The sequence below is a fragment of the Camponotus vicinus genome, unplaced genomic scaffold, assembly GCF_025532165.1.
Source record: "Camponotus vicinus isolate PSW18456_S1 unplaced genomic scaffold, iyCamVici1.0 SCAF_14, whole genome shotgun sequence".
Taxonomy (NCBI): Eukaryota; Metazoa; Arthropoda; class Insecta; order Hymenoptera; family Formicidae; genus Camponotus; species Camponotus vicinus.
In genome coordinates, this window is record NW_028141950.1 from 2,869,584 (window position 1) to 2,882,516 (window position 12,933).

Below are 12,933 nucleotides of genomic sequence, written 5' to 3' on the forward strand. Positions count from 1 at the left end.
TCGGCATAATTTGTATAAATAATAAAAGTGCGAGGGTATACAGATTTTTAATATATAGATGTCATAAACAATCGACGTGACGTTTAAGTTTCAGTAATCAAGTTACATATGTTCCAAATGATTGAGATTTTATATTTCTGAAAAATACGGATATGAATAATGTTGTGCACAAAATTTTGGAATCTACCATCGGAAACGTATTTGGTAAAGATATAACTTGTCGAGAACCTGTGCATCGTTGTGACGATTATCAACCGGGTACTTTGGTAGAACTGGGCAGAACTGGTATCAAAGTATGAATTAAAATAATAGATGATTTTTCTTAAATTAAAGCTACCTTAGAGGATATCAAATTAAGTATAAATTTATATAATTTTGAAAATTTTTGCTTAATCTTCCGTGATTTAAGATAAAAAGTATGCTTATATGAATTAGCACATTCATAAACATGTATAAGGAATTAATATATTTATATTAATAATTCTTTATATTTCTGAATTTTTAGATAATAATTTTTATAATTCTGCAATTCGGTTAGTTTGATAAAAAAAAAGTCCTGCTTTTGTTTTTGTTTGTATCGAAAATGCTTACCGATAACGAGTCTTTTAAATCACGCGGTACTTTTTTAAAATATTTTCTATTTTTGAGAAATATATACGTATTTATATGAGATAAGGTTGATATTTTTCTAAAAAAAAAGTAAGTACGAAATAATACTGTAGAATTATAAAATAAATTTCAATTTTTTAATTTATAAATCAATACACGTGATTTATCGTACTGTCAGAATTTTCGGGCGATGGCGGGTATATGATTGCAACATTGCAACTCTTAATATGTTAAGTTTGTGAGTTATCTTATATCTGTCTTTCTGCTAATATATCGAATTGCAAAATTGGCTAAGTTTATGAAAATTCACGAATTTTTGTATGATATAACATACGAGATATACAAAAGAGACGTAAAAGATTGGAATAGTTAATTTATGTAAACAATTTCCGTTTTCGAGAAATAATGGTAATTATGTAATTGTATAAAGATTCTTCATATGTCGCGTATGCGATATTTAATATAATGTATTAAGTATAAACCACACACGATATATTTGTATGTCAAGTTTTTCAAGAAAATTTTAATGCCTTGCGGGTTATGTGCGTTACCTGTGATAAAACCAGAAAATCCATCGGAAAGCAAAATGTCACCTTACAGTAACGAGTCAGGAGTGAAGAAATTAATTCGACCATCCGAACTACCGATTTACTCCTTTGAAGACGATTATTCTAAACAGATCTCATGGTAAAGCACAAGTAATTCCAACATACATAACTATTATATTTGCACAGACAAGAGACTGAACTTACAATTAACAAATTTAATTTCACAACAAACAAATGTTTATGAAAGTTTATTTAGGGATCAATGATTAAATCATTATTTAGATTGTCATTACTTGTACTGTCATTTTATATTGTATAACATATATCATAATATTACATAACAGCACAGAATGTCCACCCTCTGCATTGGAGCGGAACATATCCAAAATCCGAAAATCGGTTCAAGCAGTCATGTCAGAATATCAACATTACACTGGTGTGATCTCTGATACCATTGACACTGGTGTCGAACACAGCAAATGTTAGTGTCAAGATGCCTGTATTTAAAACAAGTGTAGAGTTACTTTATTATTTATATTTTTAACTAACATAGGCCTATTCCTTTGCAGCTCTTTTGGACTATCTTCGTGAAGAAAGTAACATTATGCCACGAATGGGTGCTATTGCTATTGGTGGATTGGCTGGATTAGTACTTGGACTTAGAGGACGTACATTTAAACGAGTAGTATATTCTAGCACAGGTGCTCTCACTACAGCAGCTATCTGTTATCCCAAAAAGGCAGAAGAGGGACTTGATACAGCAAAACACTACATAAATGTTGGCTACAATTTTGTTTATGGTGGTAATAGAAATATTACAATATTTTTAGATTATATATATTTTTGGATGAATAAAAAATATATACATTATAAGTCATCAGCATTCAAAGAATTAAAAGAAGAACATATAAAATATTTTGCACAAAATGACCGAGATATAATAAATTATAGTGACCATCGAAAAAAAGATGATTTATAAAGGTATATACAGTTTATATTGTATTATAAATAATTTCAGTCAAGCCCGGTGATGATCAACAGCTGAAAATCACAATACCAGAGTTGCCAAAATTGAAAATACCAACATCTTTTTCGGAATTTGTAGATTTAACAATTGTCATAGGTTCTACAGTGGCTACCACTGTTGGTAGTTTTGCACAGAACATATATACATCTTTAAGTGATAATAAGGAGGTAGGATGCAACAAAGAAATTTCTCTATTGCATCGTCCCTCTCTTGCATCTTAATGTAGTTCTTATCCTTGAGAATGTGTTGAGGAAAATCTCTGCTGTTAAAGTCTGCTTCATTTTCAATTACTGATTATTAGAATACTATCGATCCCGCGAAATCTTGGTTAAAAAGATCTAAATTTAAGATTTGAATTTAGAATAATTTATTTTAATACACTTGAATTGATCAAGATTCAATCAGCATTGTCCAAATTTAATACAATGTGCCAACATCTGTCTGTGAAATTTAAGGTAACTTTATGTTAACTAAAATGAGAGATAAGAATGCACTGTCAGACAATGCTGATATATTATCAAATATTGTCAAATACTTTCTCTTAAAAAGTTGCGATATGCATTAGCCTTTGCAAGTCTGTATCAAGATAAGGCAAAAGATGTCTGCTGTGTAACATATCATAACACCAAGGAACTCTCTGAATCGATAGTTGAAACATCATCCACACATTCGGCAAATCACAGTACTGCACGAAGAAGTTGACTTGAATAGAAGTAAATTTAGGTGTCTGCCTAAATTTTTGTTCTCACTTCTATAATTTACTGAATAATTTGATTTGCTTGCTTGTGTATTAATCTCACTTATTGCATTGTGTCTTAATTAACGCACATTTTACTTATGTTTATGTGTATTATATTCATTTTATGCTATTTATATGTTTCAGAAAGATAAATCAACAGCTAAATTAGATAAACGAGATTAAGAAACGACGATAATAATAAAATGTAGTGAAGAATATAAAAGTTTTGTCAGAAACGTTTTGTGAGAGAAGAAAGAAATTAAGAATAATTTAATTCATAATAAATTGTACATCTTAATAATCAACGAGATGTTGTTGTATTTAATCTTTTATATATATGAGGGAAAGTAAAAAATCTATGTCAATGTAGATACCACATCCCATAACTAAATGTAGGTAAAACTCCTTTAAAAAAGATAATAATTGCTCCTGTTTTATATATATTTATGTTGCTATAATATATGAATTTTTTTTTATTAGAAGTTAAAATTCGAGAACTTCAACAGGTCGCGTTTTCTTCGTAGTATTAGAAGACGCTTTGCTTCGGCGCAGCCGCGTCTTTTTCATTTATCGACTGTTACCCGTCATTGCTCGACGACAGGATTTCGACCTTCGCCCTCGGCACTCGATAGCACTAAACGGCATTCGAAACCTGCGCATTTGCAGCCTCAGCATGAGGCTCTGTCAATTTAGCGCGCGCACCCCTTAGAAAACACAAACCACTGCGTAGATCATGAAGGCGCGCGCGCGCGCTTCCACTCCCCAGCTATCTTGACCTGATCTTCGCTCAGGTCAACACGCGAATCATCGGGAGGTGCGAGTATGCACATCGAGCAGTAGATGCTCTTTCCGTACTCATTTTGCGAAGGAAGGTATTCGGACGATTGTTTCGCGCCCAAACGTGTCGCTCCTTCTCCAAATGCGAAGAGAGATGAATTTGGACGTTTGGAGAACGCTCGTTCAAAGAGAGTGCAGGAGAATTCTGTGATTAATCCTAGAAGCAGCTATGAAGATAATTGGCTATTCTCCAAGAAGAATGTTTTGTGTTGTGACGCACGATGAAAGGGTTGCACGCGTGACACTTCCAAGTTGGATGCTGTAAATTCGCTAACTGTCATCAATCGTCATCATCGTACTTGTCGAGAAGAAGACAGATTTCGACAGAAAGCGTGAATTTACGGCGTTTATAGAAACAATGGAGATCGCGTCGATAAATTTCGCGCTAAACAGCGCGTGAATCTCGCGCGATTTGAGAACGGATCGGTGGGTCAAGGTGTTACAATTGAGGTAGGTCTGTATTTAGAAGCGCAGTATCGATTTCTCGGATGTTTTTATTTTATTAATAATTGTAATTTGTAACGGAAAGAGCGTCAGAGTGTGGAGTATGTGCGTAACTTTTTTGCTTTTCGTTTCTTTGTATTTTTATTCAATGTTGGTCAAGATTGACTGATGACAGACAATATCCTACTCTCTCTGCTGTCTCCCTTCCACGGATACCATTCTCTCGAGCGTACAGAAGGACGAATTATGAAGAAGGGGTAGTTAGAAGGGGTAATATAAAATACCGTCTTGTATGCCAATTTTGACCAACAATGATTGAAAACTTAAAAATTATTTACTCCTCGATATTTTTGTTAAAAAACAAAATAGTTTTCTAAATTAAAGAATCGAGATAAAAAAAAAAAATTTGTTAAATCTCTCGAACACTTGTATCGTAATTGTATAAATAATTGGTCGTCGGATCGATGTCGCAAAAACTTTGCTCACGCGAGAAAAATTGCGCAAGGGTATCGGGATATATATCTAAAAAGACTGCGGTACTTTGCAAGCGATTTTATTCGCTAAATATGGTATATGATAATATAAGGTCATATTTGATGCATGTCGTTAATTTAAGAAATAAATAGTTATTAAATCCGCAATAAAAAGAAGAGCGTCAAATTTAGCATAAAATGAGATACTTCAGTAAGTTAATTTCGAATCTTTTTTCAATCTGTACTAAATTTTATTTTCATGTAAAGTTGAACTTGATCAATTACATCGATGATTACACTTTAATTATTCATATTTTCATGTACAACTGTGCAGGGACGTTGTATCTCTCGTAGGGTGGATATGGTAACTATGAACTCCGAAAAATCGGCTTGCCGCCGAAAACCAGTGGAGAAAAGCAGCAGCAGCGGTAGCAGCAAAAAGACGTCCGAACATGTCGAAGAAGCGGATAAAAAAAACGACGACGTTCGTACGAACGAGTCTCCAGATTTATCCCCCAACACCCCCACGTACAACGTCACTGCCTCTTGCGCCGAAGACACCCCTAATTACCTTGTCTACAAGAAGGTAATGAACAGCAGTATATATAATAGATATGTACTATAAATATAATAGATAGTAGGCGCAAGATAAATAAGAAAGTAGATTCAAAAGATTTAATATTGAAAGACGATAGAAAAATAAACTTTAAGCGGAACTTTTCTTTATTCTTAGCAAGAGATATAGATTTATTCTGTAAGAATAGGCTTCATTAATTTTAATTTAATCTAAATTTAATTATTTTCTAAATTATTTTTGTTTTATATACTGTTATTCATTTTTTTCAATGGTTCTATTGAGATGAGAATTTTTCTATCTTTAAAACATAATAATATATTATTTGTGTTATTAATCTTTCTAAATATTTTATATATAAACGATACATTGTATATACATGCTCACATATGCATTTTTTTCTAGATGGAATCGATTGTGGAAAAAATGTTAGACGAATTTACTGGTGTTCCTGTAAAAACAGTGAAGACTTTTATGACAAAGACGCCTTCTGTTTTCACAGGTAAAAATGGAAATGATTATATTTATAATGTTATATAAATATGATTTTTTTTAATAGTATATAAATTTGTAAAGGAATGTATACATAAAAAAGAATATATGTGTGTGAAAATAAAATTTTTTTCACGCAAATCTCTAAAGCTAAATAATCTTTTAATCAGAGATTAATAAATTGTATACGGTTTGTATTTCAGGCGCAGATCTTATAGCATGGATGATGAAGAATATGGATATAGATGATCAAGGTAAAACTATTTGCTAATTCTTAAAATCTAATTGTAATTTATATGATATAATTTGAAATATATATAATATAAATTTTTGTATGTTAACTTACAGAAGCTCTTCACGTGGCTCATCTTATGGCATCACATGGATATTTCTTTCCTATCGACGACCACTGCCTTACCGTAAAAAATGATAACACATTCTACAGGTTTCAAACGCCCTATTTTTGGCCATCAAATTGTTGGGAACCTGAAAACACTGATTATGGTACACAAGCATATTAATATTATTATTAGAAAATATAATTTAATTTATCATTTGTCATTTGTTCGTACATTATAGATGCGAATAATTCTTAACTAACAGTAAAAATGAGTTTAAAAACAGTATAATTTATTAAATGTTATCAATATTACTATTTTATATTTATATCTATTTCTTTTTGTTGTATGGATATGTATACATTTATAATTAGTTTAATAGACCCCTGTATTACGATACGTTCGTTGATGAATTGTGCTAAATGTTACAGCTGTCTATTTATGCAAAAGGACGATGCAGAACAAAACGCGATTGGAATTGGCAGATTATGAAGCAGAGAATTTGGCTAGATTACAAAAGATGTTTTCGCGAAAATGGGAATTTATTTTTATGCAGGCAGAAGCGCAGAGCAAAGTTGACAAGAAAAGAGACAAATTAGAAAGAAAAGTCTTGGATAGTCAAGAGAGAGCCTTTTGGGATGTACATCGGCCAATGGTAACATTTACTTGTATAATTTAAACTGTAGACAAAGTATAATTTTTATCATTCCTATATGTATCTCAATTATATTTCACAGCCCGGATGCGTAAATACTACGGAACTGGATATTAAGAAGGCTTGTCGCAGTTATAAATCTGTCATACAACCAAGTAAGCATTTGCAACTGGGCGTTGCAGGTGGCAAAATATCGCCGTCTGCGGAATCGAATGCGACCTCATCGATAGAATTTTTGCAGAAACAGATCGAGACCCTGAAAGATAGACTGGATAGAACGGTCATCAAAGTTTCGAAAGTTGCAGAAGCGTACGTCGATAGAATTATCTATTTTAAACAAAATAAATCAAAAGATTTCTTTCTTGATAAAACATTTGTGTACATTATTAACATTTATTAAAACTAATCAAGTTATCAAATTTTAACTTTAATGTTCTCTGTAAGAGAGAGAAAGTAAAAGAAAGTCTTGCAACATTTTATTTGTATCATTTAATGATACAATATTATATTTACTTAAGTTTTTTTATACATATATAATATATGCATTTATAGACTAATCAATACATGTGATATTTTTAGTTTGATTGGATACTTTGAGCAGTACATGGAATATGATCCCTTCTTCACCCAACCTGAGTTAACAAATCCATGGGTATCCGATAGTCCGGAAATGTGGGAACAGGAGAAATTAGCGTACGTATATTATTAATATAGAGAAAAAAATTTCTTATGATACTTGTAATTCATTCAAAATATGTATATGTATATATTTATGGATATATAGGAAAGAAATATCTACAAGAAGGGTCAAGAGATGGGCGTTCAGCCTTCAAGAACTTTTGCAGGATCCTGTCGGTAGAGAACAATTTATACGCTTTTTAGATAAGGAATTTAGCGGCGAGAATCTCAAGTACGTATAATAATCTCTGCGCGCGTTTTTTCGTCATCTCTAAATATCATTATTTTATTCCAAGAGATTTACGTTGTTTATCTACGTTCATTCATTCAACGGATATTAAATTTGCATCAGGGAGACGAGATCATTTATGATATGTGCAGATTTTGGGAAACCGTTCAGGAATTGAAAACTTTACCGCAGAAAGATGTCCAGACTAAAGTCGAAGAAATATGGCGCGAATTTTTGGACACGGATGCCAGTTGTCCGATCAATGTCGATTCTCGGTCTTACGAAATAACAAAAAAGAATCTCGAAAAACCGGACCAATGGTGTTTCGACGTTGCTGCGGTATGAATTTAATTTTATTATTTCATGTAGAAGAATAGGAATGGACAAAATATATTTAAAAGAAATATAAAAAGATTGTTAGATATGTTCTTATTTATCTATAAAATAAGATGTAAAACTATTCGAAGTGGATTGTTTAAGAAAATATTAAGTGATTGTGATCAATTTTTAGCAAATTAATCATCAAATTTTTTCTCATATATTCCCCGTTATATTATTATTATTATTTTTTAGGCACATGTATATCATCTGATGAAGAGTGATAGTTACTCGAGATATTTACGTTCGGAAATGTACAAAGATTTTCTTAATGGATCCAAGAAAAAGGTTGGTTACAGTTTCTCCTCCATATGTTGAGGTGATTTTGAATCTATTATTATTATTATTATTTAAATAATAACAAAACTAATCAAAGTTGTTTTATTTTTAACATTTCAGACTTCCGTGAAAGGTATTCGTTCCATCGTTTCCTTCACAGGACGAAGAGATACTACAGTTTCATAATCTGCCAATGTTTTTTACACTTGTTACATAATTTTGCATCTCTACTTGACAATTCATTTTTTCTTTCTCTCCGTCAAATATTGCACAAAACTGACAAAGGAATTTTGAGGTTTGCAAAGTACTTTCTCTTTCGCTTTCTATCTCGCATTATTCTTTGATGCATTTGTAATTATATATTTTATATTGATAGCTATACAACAATTAAAATCACTTAAAACATTATCAAAAAGTCGTATGCTTGCCGCGGATTAATTATATAATAAAAAGAATTGATTACAAATCAGTTCTTGCATTTGTCCAATATTTTGCATTGATTGTTTATAATATGCATATAATTGCGATCTTGTATCTATTGATTTCAAATGATACATTTTGACATATTTTCTATTTAAAACATTATTTAAATATAAATATAAATATTTAACATTAAGGAAATTAAAACCAAAATATGGCGTGCAATCAAATTTTTACTAAAAGAATATCATTTCAAGTTTATAGAATATCGCTGTGTTTGTGGGGAGCATATCTTTTGTTGTATGTGTGTGTGTATATATGTATGTGTATATATGTATATATATACACACTTTGTTATAAAACTTATCCCACATTACAGCATATATACTTTTGAGCAATTTAACAAAATACATAATGCATGTAAATAAAGCTGAACTGAAGAATTAGAAATGTTAGAAAAATACAACAAATAATATAACATTAATTAATTGTATAATTAGTAGGAGAGGGTATGTATTATCTTCAACAAATCAAACAAAGGAGAATTGAGCAAAAGACACGCACATACATGTACAGAAATATATTTTGCATACATGGCTCTACACAATTAAACTCAGCATTGCCGAAATTTTGAAGATTATTTATAAGAGATATCTCATTCCATTGTTCTCATCCTTAGTTTTCTTTGAGTCACTATTCGCATTCGATATACACGAAACTTATGTCAGAAAAGTCCTAGAACTAAGTGGTTACAATAAAACTAAATTAGAAAAAAGATATTTATTATTATATTCTCTTTCTCTCTGTTATATTTTCTTCTTTATCTTATTTAAAATATTTTCTTATATCTCTATTACAGCATTGACATCTTCCATAGAAGGCTGTTTTTATCTGGAATTATTTTCAACTATTATTTTTACCCCAATACTTTTCACTCAATACGTTTCAACTATTATTTTTACCCCAATACTACCCCCAATTAATCTAAATTATATGAATTAAAATCATTATCGCCGATTTAAATACACAAGCGATAGTATATTCGGAAAGTAAAAATGTGTTTTGTTGTTGAAAAAGGAAAAGAATACTTTAAAAGAATTTAGTTTTATCAAAAATTAGCATATGTCTTATACTATTTCCTTATACTGATACTCACATCATCCCCAAATATATTCAGCATTCGACTAGTTTTCTGTTGAAATTTTCAATTGCTTATTATTTCAGGAACGCTGTGATGGAACAAATTATAATGTAAAAAAGGATTTGTTAGATGCAATACATGGATGTATGGATCTGGATATTATATTAAATAAAGGATGTCTAGAATCCATAGAACGAAGAATGTTTTCAGATTTCAAATTATATTTAAGAGTTTTAAAGTTCCATTAATGATGTCTTTGCCACAGATAAGATCTTCATGAAAAGAGAGGAAGAGAAAATATTTCAGTCTATCTATTTAGGTATTAAACCATATATAAGTTATGTTATGGCTCCACATAGTCTATAACTACATTAGTTATGATTGCATTACATTGTTAGGTATATATCTCAACTACTCAACATTTAGCATAATCGAATATTCATATGATTTATAATTGACGAATGTCTGACTAAGTATTAACGCGGTTTGAACCACTAGAAACTTTTCTGATCGCTTTGGCACGAAGTTATCTAACGGAAAATTCTTACGACATATATGTGTTCTTATCTATGCTAACTCCTGACATGTTTTGTATCTCTTCATTATAAAGTAAATTTAAGGTAAATTAAAATAGATAAAATAGATCTGCCAATGACATTATTTTGTTACTGGCAGTACACTTATTTTCAATAATAGTAAACTTATGTAAGGCTATGAATGATCAAATCACAATTGTGACTTGATGTATATGTAGAAGAGGCTTGTAGAAACCAGGAGATGATAGAAGAAGAGATACATATACACTCTAAAATTATTAACATAGTATTCGATAAAGATCGACAAATTGCTGAAAATAATAATTGATTATCAATTATCCCATTCATTTTCACTTATTGCGTATATTTTGTATCGATTTAATCATTATTCTTTACAAAAATAGTATAAAATTTTATATAAAAATATATCATTGAAAGATAAAATATTTTTTATTTCAAGTAACATATGTATATAATTGATAAAATATAAAAATTGTGAGTGTACTGTTTTTAGCAGTTTACAACTATTCAGTTTATACAAGCCTTCATTACATGACGTAGGAATCTTAAGTAATAATGGCATGAATCGCGGAATATTTGTCGTGAATATTTGTAAATATCTGTTGTGCAAATAACTATATACATGAAGAAATTCATCAATGTTAAATTTAATATGTTATATGAGAATTTTACGAGCTTTTCTCTCAAAAAATTCTCTTTTTGATATATATATATATATATATATATATATATATATATATATATATCAAAATTTTACTAAATGCAACGAATTTAAACGTTCGTTGTTTCATGTATTTAAAAACTCTTGAATCTCTTTCAGATCGTAAAATTCTAAAAAGATTCTCGTGTGACTGTAGTCTAAAAAAAGTCTTTTATAATACACTTGGCTCATCGAGACCTCGATCCAAGCATTGGTAAAATTTTATATTGTTTCTAAATCCTTTTTTTGGTTTCTCTTGATGATCGGTACCACTGCCCATAGCGCAGTGCCCAGAATCAAGATAATTCCGAGGGCTAGAAAGATGGGCTTATACGAAAGCACATTCTCAAAGACGACTCCGCAAATGGGTGGCCCGATGAGTTGCAGAACGCCATTAACGAATAATGATATTCCGTAGGACGAGCTGAGCTTCTCAGTTCCCAGCATATCTGCTAGAATGACCGTCGTGATGCCGATATACATGCCCGAAGATAGGCCAAAGAGACCACAGAAGAAGGACAGCATCGTATAACTGGTCGCCATAGGTAATAATGCCAGAGCGATACCGCTGGTGCCGAGTCCGCCCACGAAGTAATAATATTTTGGGACAAAGTCGATGTCTGATAGAGATGCGCCACTGATTCTACCGACTAGATCCAACGCGGAGACTATTGACAGTAGCAGAGCTGACGAGCTCTTGTCGAAACCTTCAGTGATCGCGTAGGACGGCAACAGTATCATGAAATTCGTATTGCTGATGGCCGACGTGGTGTTGGAAATTAGAATCACCAAGTAAATAGGATCCCTCAGCACACTCAGATCAAAAAAGGGTGTCTTCTCGGACTTATCGAGGTTCTTCGTCGATGTTTTTACCGATTTCGAGAGCGCGTCGTCTTGTTTAGATTCCTCTGCATACTTCTTGTTACCGTCATCCTTGGAATTGTCCACGATTTTCGAAGAATCGAAGTGCAGTTTGCTATCGTCTTCAGCAATAGCGCTGCCTCGTCGCGGTAAATTCTGCATATCGCCGTTCATATCTTCTTTCATGAGATTTGGACGGATCGTCAAACAAATTTCGTTCGCAATATCCTCTTGCGAAATCTCGTCTCGCGTTCGAGAGTTCACATCCTCATTAGAAACATCGGATCGTAATCTAAGAATTGTGTCGATTTTCCGATCATTTTTCTCAGACGATGTCTTTTCGTTGATCGATTCCAGCACTACATTGTGCGAGAAATTCGAGAGTTTATTGTCATTGTAAACAGTTTGGAGATTCGAATCATATTTTAAATCATTTTCTGTTTTTTCAGTTGCCATTTGTTTTCCATCGATAGATTCATCAAGAGTCAGTGCTTCATTATCAATACCTTCGTCTAGATATATGATTTTCATGTGCTGCTCGACCGGATGATAGAGCAGGCCGCAGACTAACGTGTTCAGCGTGATTCCGCCCATAATGAGTACCGCTCCTCTGGAATATGACAGAAAATTTAAGTAAGATGTATATCCAATTTTACTTTTGAAAATTATGCTACATTTTAATTAAAAATTTATTTTACGGAATATAAAAATTTAAAAAATCAAATGAGAAATGCAATTTTAAGTTTTCGGAAAAGAATTATTTGTATAATTTTCTTTCCGAAAGCTTTCTATCAATATATATATGTTTAAATAGAAAAAAAATTAAATAGATACATATATTACATAAATTAAATTTATAAAGCTTTTCTCTTAGATATTTTATTAATAAAAGCACATTGTCAAATCAGAGATTGTAACTGAAAATATAATATTATTATTGCATTATAGAGTTTT

General features: G+C 31.5%; 3 protein-coding genes and 1 long non-coding RNA gene across 19 annotated transcripts in view; 3 read left to right on the forward strand and 1 right to left on the reverse strand.

Annotated features, from left to right (window-relative positions):
- On the forward strand, positions 1-3,228 carry Mic26-27 (MICOS complex subunit 26/27). 6 transcript variants are annotated; one of them, XM_083088377.1, is made up of 6 exons: positions 1-293; positions 1,118-1,296; positions 1,502-1,638; positions 1,727-1,960; positions 2,176-2,351; positions 3,068-3,228. In XM_083088377.1, the coding sequence occupies exons 1-6, from the start codon at positions 153-155 to the stop codon at positions 3,104-3,106; spliced, it is 906 nt and encodes a 301-aa protein (XP_082944503.1). In that variant the 5' UTR covers positions 1-152; the 3' UTR covers positions 3,107-3,228. The 6 variants fall into 6 exon arrangements, with proteins under 6 accessions (XP_082944503.1, XP_082944504.1, XP_082944506.1 ...); XM_083088378.1 differs by lacking the exon at positions 2,176-2,351 and adding an exon at positions 2,750-2,907; XM_083088380.1 differs by lacking the exon at positions 2,176-2,351 and adding an exon at positions 2,750-2,897.
- On the forward strand, positions 3,228-10,141 carry Rsg7 (regulator of G-protein signaling 7). 8 transcript variants are annotated; one of them, XM_083088367.1, is made up of 13 exons: positions 3,228-3,315; positions 3,448-4,210; positions 5,012-5,263; positions 5,657-5,753; positions 5,947-5,997; positions 6,092-6,247; positions 6,513-6,736; positions 6,819-7,045; positions 7,316-7,429; positions 7,521-7,646; positions 7,796-7,982; positions 8,217-8,309; positions 8,421-9,204. In XM_083088367.1, the coding sequence occupies exons 3-13, from the start codon at positions 5,039-5,041 to the stop codon at positions 8,484-8,486; spliced, it is 1,566 nt and encodes a 521-aa protein (XP_082944493.1). In that variant the 5' UTR covers positions 3,228-3,315; positions 3,448-4,210; positions 5,012-5,038; the 3' UTR covers positions 8,487-9,204. The 8 variants fall into 8 exon arrangements, 6 of the variants coding, with proteins under 6 accessions (XP_082944493.1, XP_082944492.1, XP_082944490.1 ...); XM_083088366.1 differs by having other exon boundaries at positions 3,230-3,315; positions 3,430-4,210; XR_014436599.1 differs by lacking the exon at positions 3,228-3,315 and adding an exon at positions 9,945-10,141 and having other exon boundaries at positions 3,526-4,210; positions 8,421-8,595.
- Positions 9,266-12,933, reverse strand: part of LOC145965072 (monocarboxylate transporter 12) — a 12,807-nt gene continuing 9,139 nt past the window's right edge. For both annotated transcript variants that reach the window (XM_083088358.1, XM_083088359.1), the window contains exon 5: positions 9,266-12,589. In XM_083088358.1, the coding sequence (XP_082944484.1) occupies positions 11,341-12,589 (1,249 nt within the window). In that variant the 3' untranslated portion in view covers positions 9,266-11,340. The remainder of the gene's footprint in view (positions 12,590-12,933) is intronic.
- LOC145965085 (uncharacterized) overlaps positions 11,125-12,933 on the forward strand; it is an 18,776-nt gene continuing 16,967 nt past the window's right edge. For 2 of the 3 annotated variants that reach the window (XR_014436603.1, XR_014436604.1), the window contains exon 1: positions 11,125-12,612. This is a non-coding gene — a long non-coding RNA (uncharacterized LOC145965085). The remainder of the gene's footprint in view (positions 12,613-12,933) is intronic. The other variant, XR_014436605.1, reaches the window with a different exon arrangement.